The 15,021-nt window shown below is 36.5% G+C and overlaps 1 protein-coding gene across 1 annotated transcript in view; it reads left to right on the top strand.

Annotated features, from left to right (window-relative positions):
* TACR1 (tachykinin receptor 1) overlaps positions 1–15,021 on the top strand; it is a 150,297-nt gene that overhangs the window by 76,599 nt on the left and 58,677 nt on the right. Inside the window, exon 2 of the mRNA XM_026482024.4 lies at positions 235–429. Within this exon, the coding sequence (XP_026337809.1) occupies positions 235–429 (195 nt within the window). The remainder of the gene's footprint in view (positions 1–234; positions 430–15,021) is intronic.

Below are 15,021 nucleotides of genomic sequence, written 5' to 3'. Positions count from 1 at the left end.
TTGCTAGATGTGTTCTAAATATTTAAAAACCTGTTGTCTTTTCTTATGGATTTTAGGGTTTTATGTCCTAAGAGTCATAAAATTTAAGGTTAGAATATACAAAAGGGATAAGAAAATAGTCATTAAAATCATCAGAAGTCAAAGGTTTCCCTGGAATTTTTGTGTAGGCGCAATGTTAATCGCTGATGCAAATTTTGGTGACCAAATCAGAAATTCGTCCTTTCTTTGTTCCAGGTACATGGCCATCATCCATCCCCTCCAGCCCCGGCTGTCAGCCACGGCCACCAAGGTGGTCATTTGTGTCATCTGGGTCCTGGCTCTCCTACTGGCCTTCCCCCAGGGCTACTACTCAACCACAGAGATCATGCCCAACAGAGTGGTGTGCATGATTGAATGGCCGGAGCATCCTGACAAGATTTATGAGAAAGTGTGAGTAGGAGTGACTCCCCTGTGGTGCCTCCTTTGTCTTTTCTTGTTTCTTCTTTCTTTCCATGCTCTTTTGTTGGTTAGGATTTCATGTCTGCCTGTAAGCATTTCTCATAACCACTCTGATGTTAGCTTGATGTGTACATCATTATCAAGGGACTCTTATGTCCCAAATACTACTCTGGACTTCGAATGAAAATTAGAAAAATGTAAGACCTGGATGCTGTTATAGCCTCCCATCCAGGTGTTCTTCCATATCCTCCTCAGGGTTACCAGCAACTCTGCCCCACCACTGTCTGCATCGCTTTGCCTGGGAGCTCTTTCCTCACCTACAGAATGCCGCTCTGCCCCCTTGCACAGCATGCCAGAAGGTGGAGGAATTACCCCCTGCTCCCAGAAGTCTCAGCAATGAATATGAACACCCCAGCTCCCTAACCCCACAGGTGGGATGTCTCTGAGGTGTGTGTTTTACACCGTGTCCAAGGTTTTGTCTTGGGGTGAAGTTCCAGTCACCCCAGCGGCAGCTGGCTCAATGACACACCCTTCCCTGTACCACTGCCCTACTCCCTACTGGTGTTTCTTTCTCCTTCTAACAAAAAAATAATTTGTTTATTTTAAAATAAACAAATCCTCCTTCCACTTGCACTTGAATCTTTATCTCAGGATGTGCCCCTGGGGAAAACCAAGACAGCACCTATCTTCTAGGGTTTGCTAGGTGGAGAAATAAGATACACATTCAAAATGTTTGGGAAGGATGGGGCGCCTGGGTGGCACAGCGGTCAAGCGTCTGCCTTCGGCTCAGGGCGTGATCCCGGCGTTATGGGATCGAGCCCCACATCAGGCTCCTATGCTATGGGCCTGCTTCTTCCTCTCCCACTCCCCCTGCTTGTGTTCCATCTCTCGCTGGCTGTCTCTATCTCTGTCAAATAAATAAATAAATAAATAAAATCTTTAAAAAAAAATGTTTGGGAAGGCAAGGCCAGTACAGTAAGACCTTATGAATTACAAGTTTCCCTACAAGGCAGGCCTGCTTATCTTTGGGGGCTTGACTGATCACATTTTAGGGTTTTCAAAGAAATCTTGGCAATTTTCTCTAAGACTTCTCCTAGAGGCGACACTGAAATAGCTTATTCTGTTTTGTTCTGCTCAGGTAAGTGACAATGTGACATTTATATTACTGTCAGTTTTCTGGACTCAGAGCGCATTGATAATGTGGGTCCCTTCGAAAGCTCTCTGTAGTTCTCTAATCTCGGGTTTATTATGTGAAGCATAAAAGAACACTGGTGTTAATAATCAGATGATCTATGTTTTAATAACAAGATTGCAATTACTAGTTATGTGACTCTAGGCAAGGATCACAGTCCCCCCTCATTGTTAAATGGAAAGTGATAAAGCCCTGCTTCCCATAAACAACTGCTGTGAAGCACAAACGAGATAATGTATCTTCACCTGGTAAGCGATTAAATGCCATACGAAAGGTAAGATACTGTTATCGAACCAAATTCATCAGATAGCAGTAGAATCATTACTGGCCTTTAAACTCAACTGCAACATGGATGGCACTGGAGGAGATAATGCTAAGTGAAATAAGTCAAGCAGAGAAAGACAATTGTCATATGATTTCTCTCATCTATGGAACATTAAGAACTAGGAAGATCGGTAGGGGAAGAAAGGGATAAAGAAAGGGGGGTAATCAGAAGGGGGAATGAAGCATGAGAGACTATGGACTCTGAGAAACAAACTGAGGGCTTCAGAGGGGAGGGGGATGGGGGAATGGGATAGACTGGTGATGGGTAGTAAGGAGGGCATGTATTGCATGGTGCACTGGGTGTTATACACAACTAAGGAATCATCGAACTTTACATCAGAAACCAGGGATGTACTGTATGGTGACTAACATAATATAATAAAAAAACATTAAAATAAAAAAAGGAAACTCAATAGATGGTAACACGAGGCACTACCTGTTGGTCCCCAAGATCTGAGGGTCTGAAAGCCTGCTGCAGAGAGTTACACTGCTACACCTGTTCCATGGAGCGTGGAAATGGGGCTTGCCAGAAAGCAATACATAAAGCCCACACTTTGCCTTCCAGACACAGGCAGTAGGATTTAATCGATCAAGCAGTGGGGGAATTAATGCTCAGCCTAGAAGGAGACATTGAAAATTATTCTTCCAAATGAAACTACAAGCCTGAGTGGGGTCTCAGCGGGAGAAAGAACATAGCTTTGCAATCTGTACAGGGCCCGTGAACATGTTCGAGCCAGAAGGTTCCCTCAAAAGGGAAAAATGAAAGCCCTCTGATTTAAAGTCTGTTCTATAAACTGCTTAGAAACTGCCTTTGTCTGCATGGACTGTAGCTTAGCTCTTGGTTCTCATGATCTTTTCCAAGTCTGGTTACCTTCTTATAGTTTTGTTTCAAAATACAGTTTGTTTATCTTCCAACAAATTCAAAGTTTAACATGAAAACAAAGGTATTTCCACAGATCTCTGAAGTCTTGCCCAAGACATAGTAGTTTCTAAAGTTTTACTCTTGAATGTTTTGCTGTCTTATGCTTATTAATGAGTAAGAAAGCCCTTTGAGACTCCATACAGCGTGTGCTGGATTGTCTTACTTCCTTGAGAGAATTTAGGGTAGCTGTACTGGGTGCATGTTTAGGTTTGCCAGCATTGTTTATTTCATGATTTTTTAAACTTCTTTCTTTTATTTGTTTATTTTTAAAATTTAATTATTTTTATTAAGTTTTTAATTTAATTCCAATAAACACTATTAGTTTCAGGTGTACAATGTGGTGAGTGATTCAACAATTCTATACATTACTCAGTGCTCACCATGCTAAGTGCTCACCTGTTTCACCCATCTCCCCATCCTCCTCCCCTTGGTAACTATGAGTTTGTTCACTATAGTTAAGAGTCTGTTTCTTTGTTTGTCTCTCTCTTTTTTCCCTTTGCTCATTTGTTTTGTTTCTTAAATTCCACATATGAGTGAGGATGAATGGCTAAAGAAGATATGAGATACACACACATACACAGACACACAGACACACAGACACACACACACACACACTGGAATATTATTTGGCCATAAAAAAGAAGGAAATCTTGCCATTTGCCACAATATGAGTGGAGCTAAAGAGTATAATGCTAAGCGAAATAAGTCAATCAGAGGAGACAGTACCATATGTTTGTTTCATGATTTTAACCTTAAAAAATGAGTCTGGAGAAGAGCATCTGATTTTATCTACTTAGGATGTGTAAAATGTTTATGGATACAGTAGTGAGGGGAAAGAACCCATATTTGTCATCCACATACATCCTGTGAAGTAAACATAAGTCAAGTGCATAGTAAGCTTTATGTAAGCCTATTTCCTTTATGCCAATATCCTTCATAATGCATTATGATATACTTTTAGAGAATTTAAGTTTTACTAGCTCTAACCTAAGTACTTCATCATATTGTCTTCTGCCAGAACTGATTGCCATTTCCACAGCACACAATAATTCCAAATTTGAAACCAGAAGGAAACTTTGTTTAAGGCGGTATAGTAATTAAGTTAAGAACACAGGCTCTGGAGTTAAATGAGGGAATCAACTCCCAGCCACATCACTCTCTAGTTGAGTCATCATGGTCAAGTTATTTAAGCCTCTAAGCTGAATGGAACATTCCACGTAGAGGTATTGAGAGAAGTAAATAAGGCACATGCTTAGCCCAGTGCCAGGCACCCGGGAAGAGTTTGGTGAGTGTTCACTACTGCTGTCGGCCTCATTCATTGATCTGGATGCACAGGTGGATGACTGGCAGCAGACACTGTGGTAGGCAGACGGTTAGGCCCAATTTGCCTGATGAATAATTTGCGCCAGCTAATTACATAAAAAAGTTTTGTGAAAAATCTTAGATTGCTGCATTTGCTTCTGGCTGCATGGTGAACCTCCAGCCCTGATCATTCATCATTCAGACTCTTTATTAATACATGGATTAAATTAAGCACTATTAAAGAAAGGCAATCCAATAAAAGAACAGGCAAAAGTTTTGAACATGCACTTCACAAAAAAGGAAATGTCCAAATGACCAATTAATATGTGAGGAGGCACACAACTTCATTTGTCACCAGTGAAATACAAATTAAAACCATCGTGACATCTTACTGCACACCCATTAGAGTAGCAAATGTTAAGAAGTCTGACTGGGGGCGCCTGGGTGGCACAGCGGTTGAGCGTCTGCCTTCAGCTCAGGGCGTGATCCCAGCTTTGTGGGATCGAGCCCCACATCAGGCTCCTCCGCTATGAGCCTGCTTCTTCCTCTCCCACTCCCCCTGCTTGTGTTGCCTCTCTCGCTGGCTGTCTCTATCTCTGTCGAATAAATAAATAAAATCTTTAAAAAAAAAAAAAAAGAAGTCTGACTGAACTAAGCATTTAGAACTTTTGGTGAAATTAGGAAACAATGAGAACATTTGTAGACTGCTAGAAGTATACATTGATAAAACCATATTGGAAAACATTTTGTAGTATCCAGAAAAGCAGAAGCTATCCATACACTATAACCCCACAGTTTCACTCGGGGGTAATTGCCCTAGAAAAATGCATGCATGTGTGCACCCAAATGCAGCTAGCATATGGTTCAGATCAGCCTTGTTCTTAATGCCCCAAACTGGAGATATTCCAAAGGCCCATCATTAGTTGGATGGGTAAAAAACTATGCCAGAAGCATGTAACAGAACATGATGTAATTATTACAATGACAAAATGTAGCTCCATGCCATGTGGATGGCTTTTACAAAGTTTTAAAACAAAATGAAAGTACATCTGTAAGAGCACATCAGTAGGTGGTAAAACTATCAATGCAAGCACAGTAGTAGTCACCATGAAAGTGAAGACAGGATTCTCTTAATGGGAGGGAAAGGGGAGTGATCCAGCAGAGACTTAGAGGTGCCTCTGAGGGGCTGGCACTATTATATTTCTTGAGCTCTGTAGTAGTAGCATGAGTGCTTAAAAATCATTCATAATACCAGATAATTTTGTTCATCCACTTTTTCTGGAATGTATGCTTCATATTTTGTAACTGTAAATTAAATGCTATTCAAAGGATTTTGCTTTTACAAGCTCTCAGGAAACTGCTGTCATTGGGATAACCCCAAAAGTTCCTTCATAAGAAATTACCTTTTGAGGTGTGGAGCTTTGCCTAGAATGATATTATTCATAAGTTTTTACCTTTAAATAAGCCAAAGTGTGGATGGACCCCACTGCCTTCCCATGCTTACTTGACCTCATGCATTTTGCCTTGCTGACTCCTCTACTTCAGCCCACCTGGAATTTTCCCAGCTGGTCTAAGAGTGTATGGGACAAATGCTGTCCCTGGAAGGAGTGGCAAACATTGAGTAGAGCATAAGGCCCAGACAGTCTCCACAGCCCCCACCCCTTGCTGCTATATTCATAAGTACCTCAGGGCTATAAAATGCTACAGGTAGACTTGGCCAATTTCCTGGAAAGTCATTTAAAACTTTATTTTGCATTTTTAAATATGAGTCAATTATGAAGTATACTGAAAATTTCTATGATTTCTTTAATCGCCTGTTTGCCTATCATTCATAAAAGGCTCTAACATTTCAATGAATATTCTTTTAGCTCTTACTCCCTCTCTAAACAAATGCTATTCTTAGTTTCTTTTGAAGTATCTTACATACATACAGGTCAACACAAATATAGATGGTTTCCCTCTCTGTAACACAAAGTGTAGGTTTTTATGCATATCATCCTGTATCCTATTTTTAAAATTTAATATATCTTAGAGATATTTCCATATCAGTTCATGAAGAGCTTCTCTATTCTTTTTCTCAGCTACACAGTACTCTGGGCTACAAATGTACAATGTTATTTAACCAATTACTTTTGGTGGACTTTGGTTTATCTCCAGCCTTTTGCTATTACAGATTGCGGCCATGGATAACCTATTCACATATATCATGCAAGACTATCTATAGCAAAAAAATTCCAAAAATGGAATTGCTGAGTCAAAGATATATAATATATTAATTTTGATATTTGCCCTCCATATGGGATGGTACTAATTTACAATATCACCAGCAGTGAATGAGAGTCCCTGTTTCTCTATAGCCTTCCCAACAGAGTACTATATTGTCAGGCTTTTAGATTTTTGCCCATTATAGTTAAAATTTGCATTTCTCTTTTTAAAGTAGGGTTGAATATCTTTTCATAATAGGAGTAATTTTTATATACATCTTATTTTCTGCTTGTTTCATTTACTGTATCATAAATGATTTCCTATGTCATTAAGCATGTTTCTACAACCTGCTATGAATATATACATATACACATATGTTTATATGTGTGCATAAATAATAATTTTGGGGGCACTTGGGTGGCTCGGTCAGTTGAGTATCTGACTCTCGATTTCATCTCAGGTCATGGTCCCAGGATCGTGAGATCCAGTCCCATGTCAGTCTCCAAGCTCAGCGGGAAGTCTGCTTGAGATTCTTTCCCTCTCCCTCTGCTACTACACTCTCTTTCTCAAACAAATAAATAGACGTTTTAAAAAAAATTAATGATAATTTTGTTAACTAATCTGCTCTTTGAAAATTGATTACTCCAGTGTGTTCTTTCAGCTGACCTAAGATAAAACACCAAGCTTTAAAACAAGCTACTTCTGGCTACATCCCTAGATCCCTGTGGGGACTGCTTCAGTGCCCTCTGCCATCCCCTCTTATGTTTACAGTAGTTATAGAAAATATCCTAATGTTGTAACATTCATGAAAGTGAAGATGTGGGCTCGTTATTAATGCAGTAATATCATCATCTGTAATTGAGTGCTGCCACAATTTGCAAGCTGGTGCCTTGGCTGTGGCTGTTCTGGTGAACTGTGACACTGCCCAGGAAGTCCTATGAAAGGGAGTGGATTGTAAAAAATCAGTGTAAAAAGGAAACATTTGGCTTTGAAAAATACATCGACCTCCCTGTTCTACTAAAATGAGGAGGAATGTGCCATAGCTTCCAAAGTTATTCAGAGCCAAGCCCACTCTGGAGGGTGCTGTACAGGCTGTCAGGTTGCAGTGGTCCCAGAAGGTTCCAGGACAATGCCCCTGAGGACAAGTAAGATGAATGAGCCAACATTTCTTCATCAGAGGGCCCACCACCAAGACCAAGAAAAAGTCTGTAATGAGGATGAAAAATGAGAAAGACACCCAAATGAATGAGATTTAGATAGTGGGGGGATTTCAGTTTTCCTGAATCATTTATTAATATTGGTCATCTATCATTTTCTATTAATTAAACTTCTGTGTCCCTAACTTTGCAGTAGAACTGTAGAAATGACATGCCTATTTTGAATTCCAAATATTACCAATAGTACTGGGAAAGGATGCTATGCCAGAAAACAGCATCATTCGTGACTTTAATTACCTGGAAATTTGTGGACATGAACATGAATGTGTATATATTAACTGTAATATAATTCTCTATAATTACCAGTTGTAACAAAGACTATAAAAATATGTGTTGTTACTTTTTTGCAGCATTTTGTCTTTTATATGTTACAGCCCAGCATCAGAAACTAGCTGAAATTTTTATATTTATACATATCTTTTCTTTCATTAATAATAATGAAAATTGAAAATCAACTAATTGACAGAGTATGAGAGGGGAAAGGGGAAATATCAGAAAATGTACCTGGAGCATTACTTCTCAAATTTTCCACCTTCTTGATTATTTCACAAATAAACGAAAGAAAAGAAATGTGGATCCTTTGCCAAGCTGCTCCAGGCCTTGGCCAAAGGGGTGTCAGCATATTTGTGTTTCCAGGACTGATTGTTTATGCTAGATGTTATGATTAATCTCCTCCCCTGACACCTGCTACATTTACAGATACAGCCCAGGGCCCCTGGTATTGTCTCGGCTGTTGATGAAAAGCAGTTAAGCCAAGAATGAAAAGTACATGGACACTTCAGGGGAAGATGGTTGCATAAAAACAATCCCTTAACCTTGACTCCCAGGAAGAAATTAGAGTGAGCAGAGTAAAGAAGGAGGAGGAGGAAATTTAAAAAAAAAAAAAAAGCCTACATTAATATAGAAACTAGGAAGGTTGCCATACAAATGCCAGAAATTTCACTCCATTTCTGGTAGATACTGTGCAGATAGAGCCAAAGAAGATGCAGCCACCACCAAGGACTATCATGGACAAGACATAAAATAGCAGCCCCTAATTTGGAGGGGAAAGTGTAAGCCTGAGAAAGATAGGACCCCCTGGTTTGAGATTCCTTTGGGCTGCCACGATCAGCTTCCAGAGGCAGCTCCTCTTTGGGCACAAGGCTCCCCCAGGCTAGACAGCGTAATTGACAGTAAGATAAAAATGGATGATTTCCTACAAAACTGTAAATATCAAATTGATGCAGCTTGAGGGGAAAGGAATAGAAATACTGTTCAAGAACTACATTTATAAAAGGCACTGGGACCAAAATTTGTGCAGAGAATTCTTTCGAATACCCTATAAGCTCTTCAAGAGTTCAAAACCATATGGAGTACTTGCTAAGTTATTATACACACTTGGCACAACATAATTGTAAAAAACTAACAAAGAGAATTCCAAAAACAAACCTTCAGGCCAATTCCATTTACAAACATATATGCAAACATCCTAATTAAAAGTCATCAAAAAAATCAAAATGATATTAAAATAACAATGGTTTGTTTTTGAGCATGACGTTTTCCAGCAAATAAGGTTAGTAAGTTATCAGGAAATCTGTTATATTTCATTTACTTAATTGGTCAAAGGAAAACATATCTTTGTTTCAATAAATGTCAAAATAAATTTGTTAAAATATAATATCTATTAAAGAAAAAAGTAGGTTTTATCAGCAATAATCCTTGAGAAAATAAATGTATAACAGGTCTCCTTTACAGCAGAAACAAAATTAAAACACTTTGAATATTTAAGAAATAGGAGTTACATGAAGAAAATTAAAACATTATGCTATTTTAGACTTTACTGGATGGCATAAGAGAATATTTGAGAAATACATTTCTCCTGATTCAAACACTGGGCAGTATCTAAGGGCATATAAGAAACAGTCTCCTTTCTATCTCTTTTTTCGTATTCGTATACCAGTATTCATAACAGCATGATTCACAGTAGTCAAAAGGTGGAAACACCCTTCTATCTTTATATAATTCCCTAAAGCTATCAGTTCTCCACCAACTTCCCACAAGTATGTTTAGGTAAGTGATAAAGCAAGTCATTCAAAAAGAATAAATGGATAAAAATAGTTCAAGAAAAGATTGAACAAGAAGAATTAATTTTGATATCAGCAAAATAATGAAAAACAATGATAAGAAGTGACTTGCTCTTCCAGATATGAAAATATCGTTTCTGGGGATAGAATTAATCAATAAAGAAATGGAACAGAAATCACACCCGTACACACACACACAGAAATCCAGGACTATAAAATGTTGTATTTGGTATATGCTAAGATGGCATGTGAAATCTGTAAGGATTATTCCATAAATTTGGAGGGAAACCTGATCAACCAAAATTTTGTAGAATTCTCTAACTCAAATGATTTTATAGGCAACTGCATACACCACCACTGCCTGCAACTTGGAAAGTCACAATGTATATTAGCATACTGAAGCCTCTGAGAGGCTTTCCATTCAAAAATGTTTTAAATTTATTTTTGTAAGAAATATATTCATGTGGTTTAAAACAACAGTTAGTGTAAAAGGGTAATCAGGAAATGATTTCTCCCTCTAGCCACTGTTCTTACTTTCTTGTGAGCTTTCTAAGGTTTCTTTATGCTTATCTTAAAAAGTCTGTGTATATGATCTTACTGTTTTCTTTATTACACAAAATAGATGATGCATCCTATTCTTGCTTTTTCCATTAACAATTTATCTCAGATGTCCTTTCTCACAATATGGATCAAGCATTCTCATTTTTTACAGCTGCATAGTATTCCCCCTTATGGAAAAACATCATTTATTTATCTGGTATGATTTTGATGTATATTTAAACTGTTCCCACTGTTTAGCACTCCAAATTATACCGCAATGAATACGCTCCCCCTGACTAAGTATTGCAGTAAAGAAACCTGACAGTTTTGCTTAAACCTTATGTTTCCCAAGCTTATTTGATCATAAAATCCTTCTTTTGATTAATCCCATTAACATCCCACAGAACTATTGTCCATAAAACATATTCTGGGGAAACTCTAGGCTAATCAAAAAGCTATATTCCTTTCTCACAACTTAAGACCAATATAAATTCCATGTTATTTGGGTTGGAGAATAGACTTTCCTAAAACCAAAGGCAAATCCAAAATGAAAGAAATTGCCGGTTTGAATACAGATATAAAGATATAGATATATTTCTTAAATTCTGTATATCAAAGAAACTCCATGAAAATACAATGTATGAGATAAACCATCAATATAATTAACATAGAGAAGCTCTAAATAATAACAGTAAGGGGTTTTTTTAATAAAAAAAAAACTAACAGTACATAAAAGAATATGAAAAACTGTATTCCACTAAGGGATACGATTTTCTCTTTATTTGATTGGCCCAGGTTAAACTTAATGAAAATGCTAACTATTAACAAGGTTATGGGGAAGATGGACACTGTCTTCAGGAAGATAGTTTGATAATATTAATCAAGATTTTTAAATATACATTTGATTGTTTCTTCAATTCCACATATGAGTGAAATCATATGGTATTTGTCAGTCTCTGACTTATTTCACTTTGCATTATACTAACTCCATCCCTATTGTTGCAAATGGCAAGATTTCATTCTTTTTTATGGCTGAATAACATTCATTGTATATATACTTATATATACCACATCTTCTTTATCCATTCATCAATCGATGGACACTTGGGAGCAAAGGGAAAAAGAGAGAGGGAGATTGAGAGAGAAAGAGAGAGAGAGAGAGAGAAACCAAGAAACAGATTCTTAACTATAGAGAACAAACTGAAAGTTAGTTAGAGGGGCAGGAGTAGGGGATGGGTTAAACAGATGATGGGAATCAAGGAGTACACTTATTGTGATGAGCAGGGGATGATGTATGGGATTGTGGAATAACCATATTGTACACCTGAAACTAATATAACACTGTAGGTTAACTAACTAGAATTAAAATTAAAACTTTAAAAAATTAAATACACACTTGATTTGGATCAGCAATTAGATACTCTTAGAAAGTCAGGAGGGCAAGAATGTATATGCAAGATATTGATATCAGCATGACTTATAAGTCTGTAAAATTAGAAACAAATGCCCAATCATAGAGGACTGAATAATAAATCATTAATAGATCATCCACACAAAGAAAAACTATGCAGCCATTAAAAATAATATTGTACCAATGTTAATTAACATGAAAATATATTCATGATATTCTGATCAGTAAATAAAATGGGTTTCAAAGTAATATATATAGTGTAGTACCATTTCTGTGATTTTTGTAAAATGTGTACATGCATTTATAGGTTAGATTACAGCATTTACAGGAAATATACACAGTAAAGTTTAATGCTCAATTTTTTTATTATCTTGGAGGTAGAGCTATGGATCATTTAAATTTTTGTTTTTGCTTATCGGAAATTTAAGTTTCTTCAAACTAAATACAAATTATTACCTATACTGCATTATAAGATTCAGGAATGGGGAATTTTTAAGGCATCCACTTACAGAATAAAAATATTATCACTTGAAAAAAATCACTTGGGTAACTAAAAATGAAAAAAAAATGAATATTTTAGCACCTTAAAAAATGGTTTGGCTAATTATATAGTTATTACACCAGAATCATTTTCTTCTAAATTCTTCAGACATTGTTGTGTGGTCTCCTGGTATGTAGTTTTGCAAAGAAATTGATGCCATCTGATTTTTTTCCATTTTAGATAATTTGTTTTCTGCCTGCATACATTTAAGATTTTTCTTTATTTATGCAAAAAAACACACAGAAAAAAATAGATGTATTTAGAGGTTTGTATTGTATTTACCTATCATTGCTGAGAGCTTCCAATCTTAAGTCAAAGCTAAAGTTCAGAAATATTTTCTTGATCAAAATTTTTTTAATTGCCTACTCACTGCTCTGCTCGCCTTTTCAGAGTTAATGTTATGCATAAATTGCTAGCAATCTTTATGTCCCTTACTATTTTACTAATCTTGGTCATTTCTTTCATCTTTTTTTCTTGTGAATGAATTCTCAAGCATTTCTGATGAAACTGTGAGATCAAGAGATTATCTGCTCTTCACTGCTTCTGTTGCATTTTTTAATTTTATATTTTAGTTCCAGTATAGTTAACATATAGTGTTACATTAGTTTCAGATGTGCAATATACGGATTCAACAATTCTATACATTACTCAGTGCTCATCATAATAAAAGTACTCTTAATCCCCATCACCTATTTTACTCATCTCCTCACCCACCTCCCCTCCAGTAACCATCAGTTTGTTCACTAGAATTAAGAGTCTTTTTTGGTTTGTCTCCTTTTTTTTCTTTGTCCATTTGTTTTGTTTCTTAAATTCCGTATATGAGTGAAATCGTGAAATCATATGGTATTTGTCTTTCTCTGACCAATTTATTTCACTTACCATTATACTCTCACTCCATCCATGTTGTTGCAAATGACAAGATTTCATTCTTTTATATGGCTCAGTAATATTTCACCATATATATATCTCACCTCTTCTTTATCCATTGGTCTATAGATGGACACTTTGTCTGCTTCCATATTTTGGCTATTGTAAATAGTGTTGCAGTAAACATAGAGATACATCTATATCTTTTTGAATTAGTGTTTTTGTATTCTTTGGGTAAATGCCTAGCAGTGGAATTACTGGATCATATGATAATTGTATTTTTAATTTTTTGAGGAACCTCCATATTGTTTCCCACAGTGGCTGCACCAGTTTGCATCCCCATCAACAGTGCATGAGGATTCCTTTTTCTCCACATCCTCACCAACATTTGTTGTTTCTTGTTCTTTTGATTCTAGCCATTATGACAGGTGTCAGGTGACCTCTCATTGTGGTTTTGATTTGCATTTCCCTGATGGTGAGTCATATTGAGCTTCTTTCCATGTGTCTGTTGGCCATCTGCATGTCTTCCTTGGAGAAATGTCTGTTTGTGTCTTCTGCCCATTTTTAAATTGGATTATTTGTTTTCTTGATATTGAGTTGTGTAAGTTCCTTATATATTTTGGATACTAACCCTTTATCAAAGATGTCATTTGGATACTAACCCATATCAGATATGTCAGTTATCTTCTCCCATTCAGTAGGCTTTCTTTTAGTTTTGTTGACTGTTCCTCTGCTGCGCAGAAGCTTTTTATTTTGATGTAGTCCCAATAGTTTATTTTTGCTTTTGTTTCCCTTGCCTCAGGACACATATCTAGAAAAATGTTACTATAGCCAATATCAGAGAAATTTCTGCCTGTGCTCTCTTCTAGGATTTTCATGGTTTCAAGTCTCACCTTTAGGTCTTTAATCCATTTTGAGTTTATTTTTGTGGATGGTGTAAGAAAGAAAAAAGAAAGTTTCATTCTTTTGCGTGTATCTATCCAGTGTTCCCAACACCACTTATTGAAGAAACTGTCTTTTTCCCACTGCATATTCTTGTGTCTTTGAAGATTAATTGGTCATATAATCATGGGTTTATTTCCGGGCTCTCTATTCTGTTCCATCGACCTATGTGTCTGTTTTTGTGCCAGTACCATACTGTTTTGATTACCACAGCTTTGTAATATATCCTGAAATCTGGGATTGTGATACCTCCAGGTTTGTTCCTTTTTCAAAATTGCTTTGGCTATTTGGAGTCTTTCGTGGCTCCATACAAATTTTAGGATTATTTGTTTTGGTTCTGTGAAAAATGCTGCTGATTTTTTCATAGAGATTGCATTAGATCTGTAGATTGCTTTGGGCAGTATAAACATTTTAACAATATTTGTTCTTCCTATCCGTGAGCATGGAAAATCTTTCCATTTGTATGTGTCATCTTCAATTTCTTTCATCAGTGTTTTATAGTTTTCAGAGTATAGGTCTTTCACCTCTTTGCTTAGTTTATTCCTAAGTATTTTATTATTTTTGGTGCAATTATAAATGGGATTGTTTTCTTAATTTCTCTTTCTGCTACTTCATTATTAGTGTATAGAAAAAGCAATGGATTACATTGATTTTGTAACTTATGACCTTACTGAATTCATTTATCAGTTCTAGTAGTTTTTGGTGGAGTCTTTAGCGTTTTCTATATGTAGTATTGTCATCTGCAATAGTGAAAGTTTGACTTCTTCCTTACCAATTTGAATGCCTTTTATTTCTTTTTCTTGTCTGATTGCTGTGACTAGGACTTCTAGTACTATGTTGAATAAAAGTGGTGAGAGTAGACATCCTTGTCTTTTTCCTGACCTTAGGAGGAAAACTCTTACTTTTTCACTATTGAGTGTGATGTTAGCTATAGGTTTTTCATATATGACCTTTACAATGTTGAGGTATGTTCTCTCAACCTACTTTGTTGAGGACTTTTATCATGAATGAAGGTTGTACTTTGTCAACCAATAGATACTTTTTCTGTATCTATTGA

This window comes from Ursus arctos, unplaced genomic scaffold (genome assembly GCF_023065955.2).
Source record: "Ursus arctos isolate Adak ecotype North America unplaced genomic scaffold, UrsArc2.0 scaffold_8, whole genome shotgun sequence".
NCBI classification, from domain to species: domain Eukaryota; kingdom Metazoa; phylum Chordata; class Mammalia; order Carnivora; family Ursidae; genus Ursus; species Ursus arctos.
This window is presented reverse-complemented; position numbering and strand designations above follow the sequence as displayed.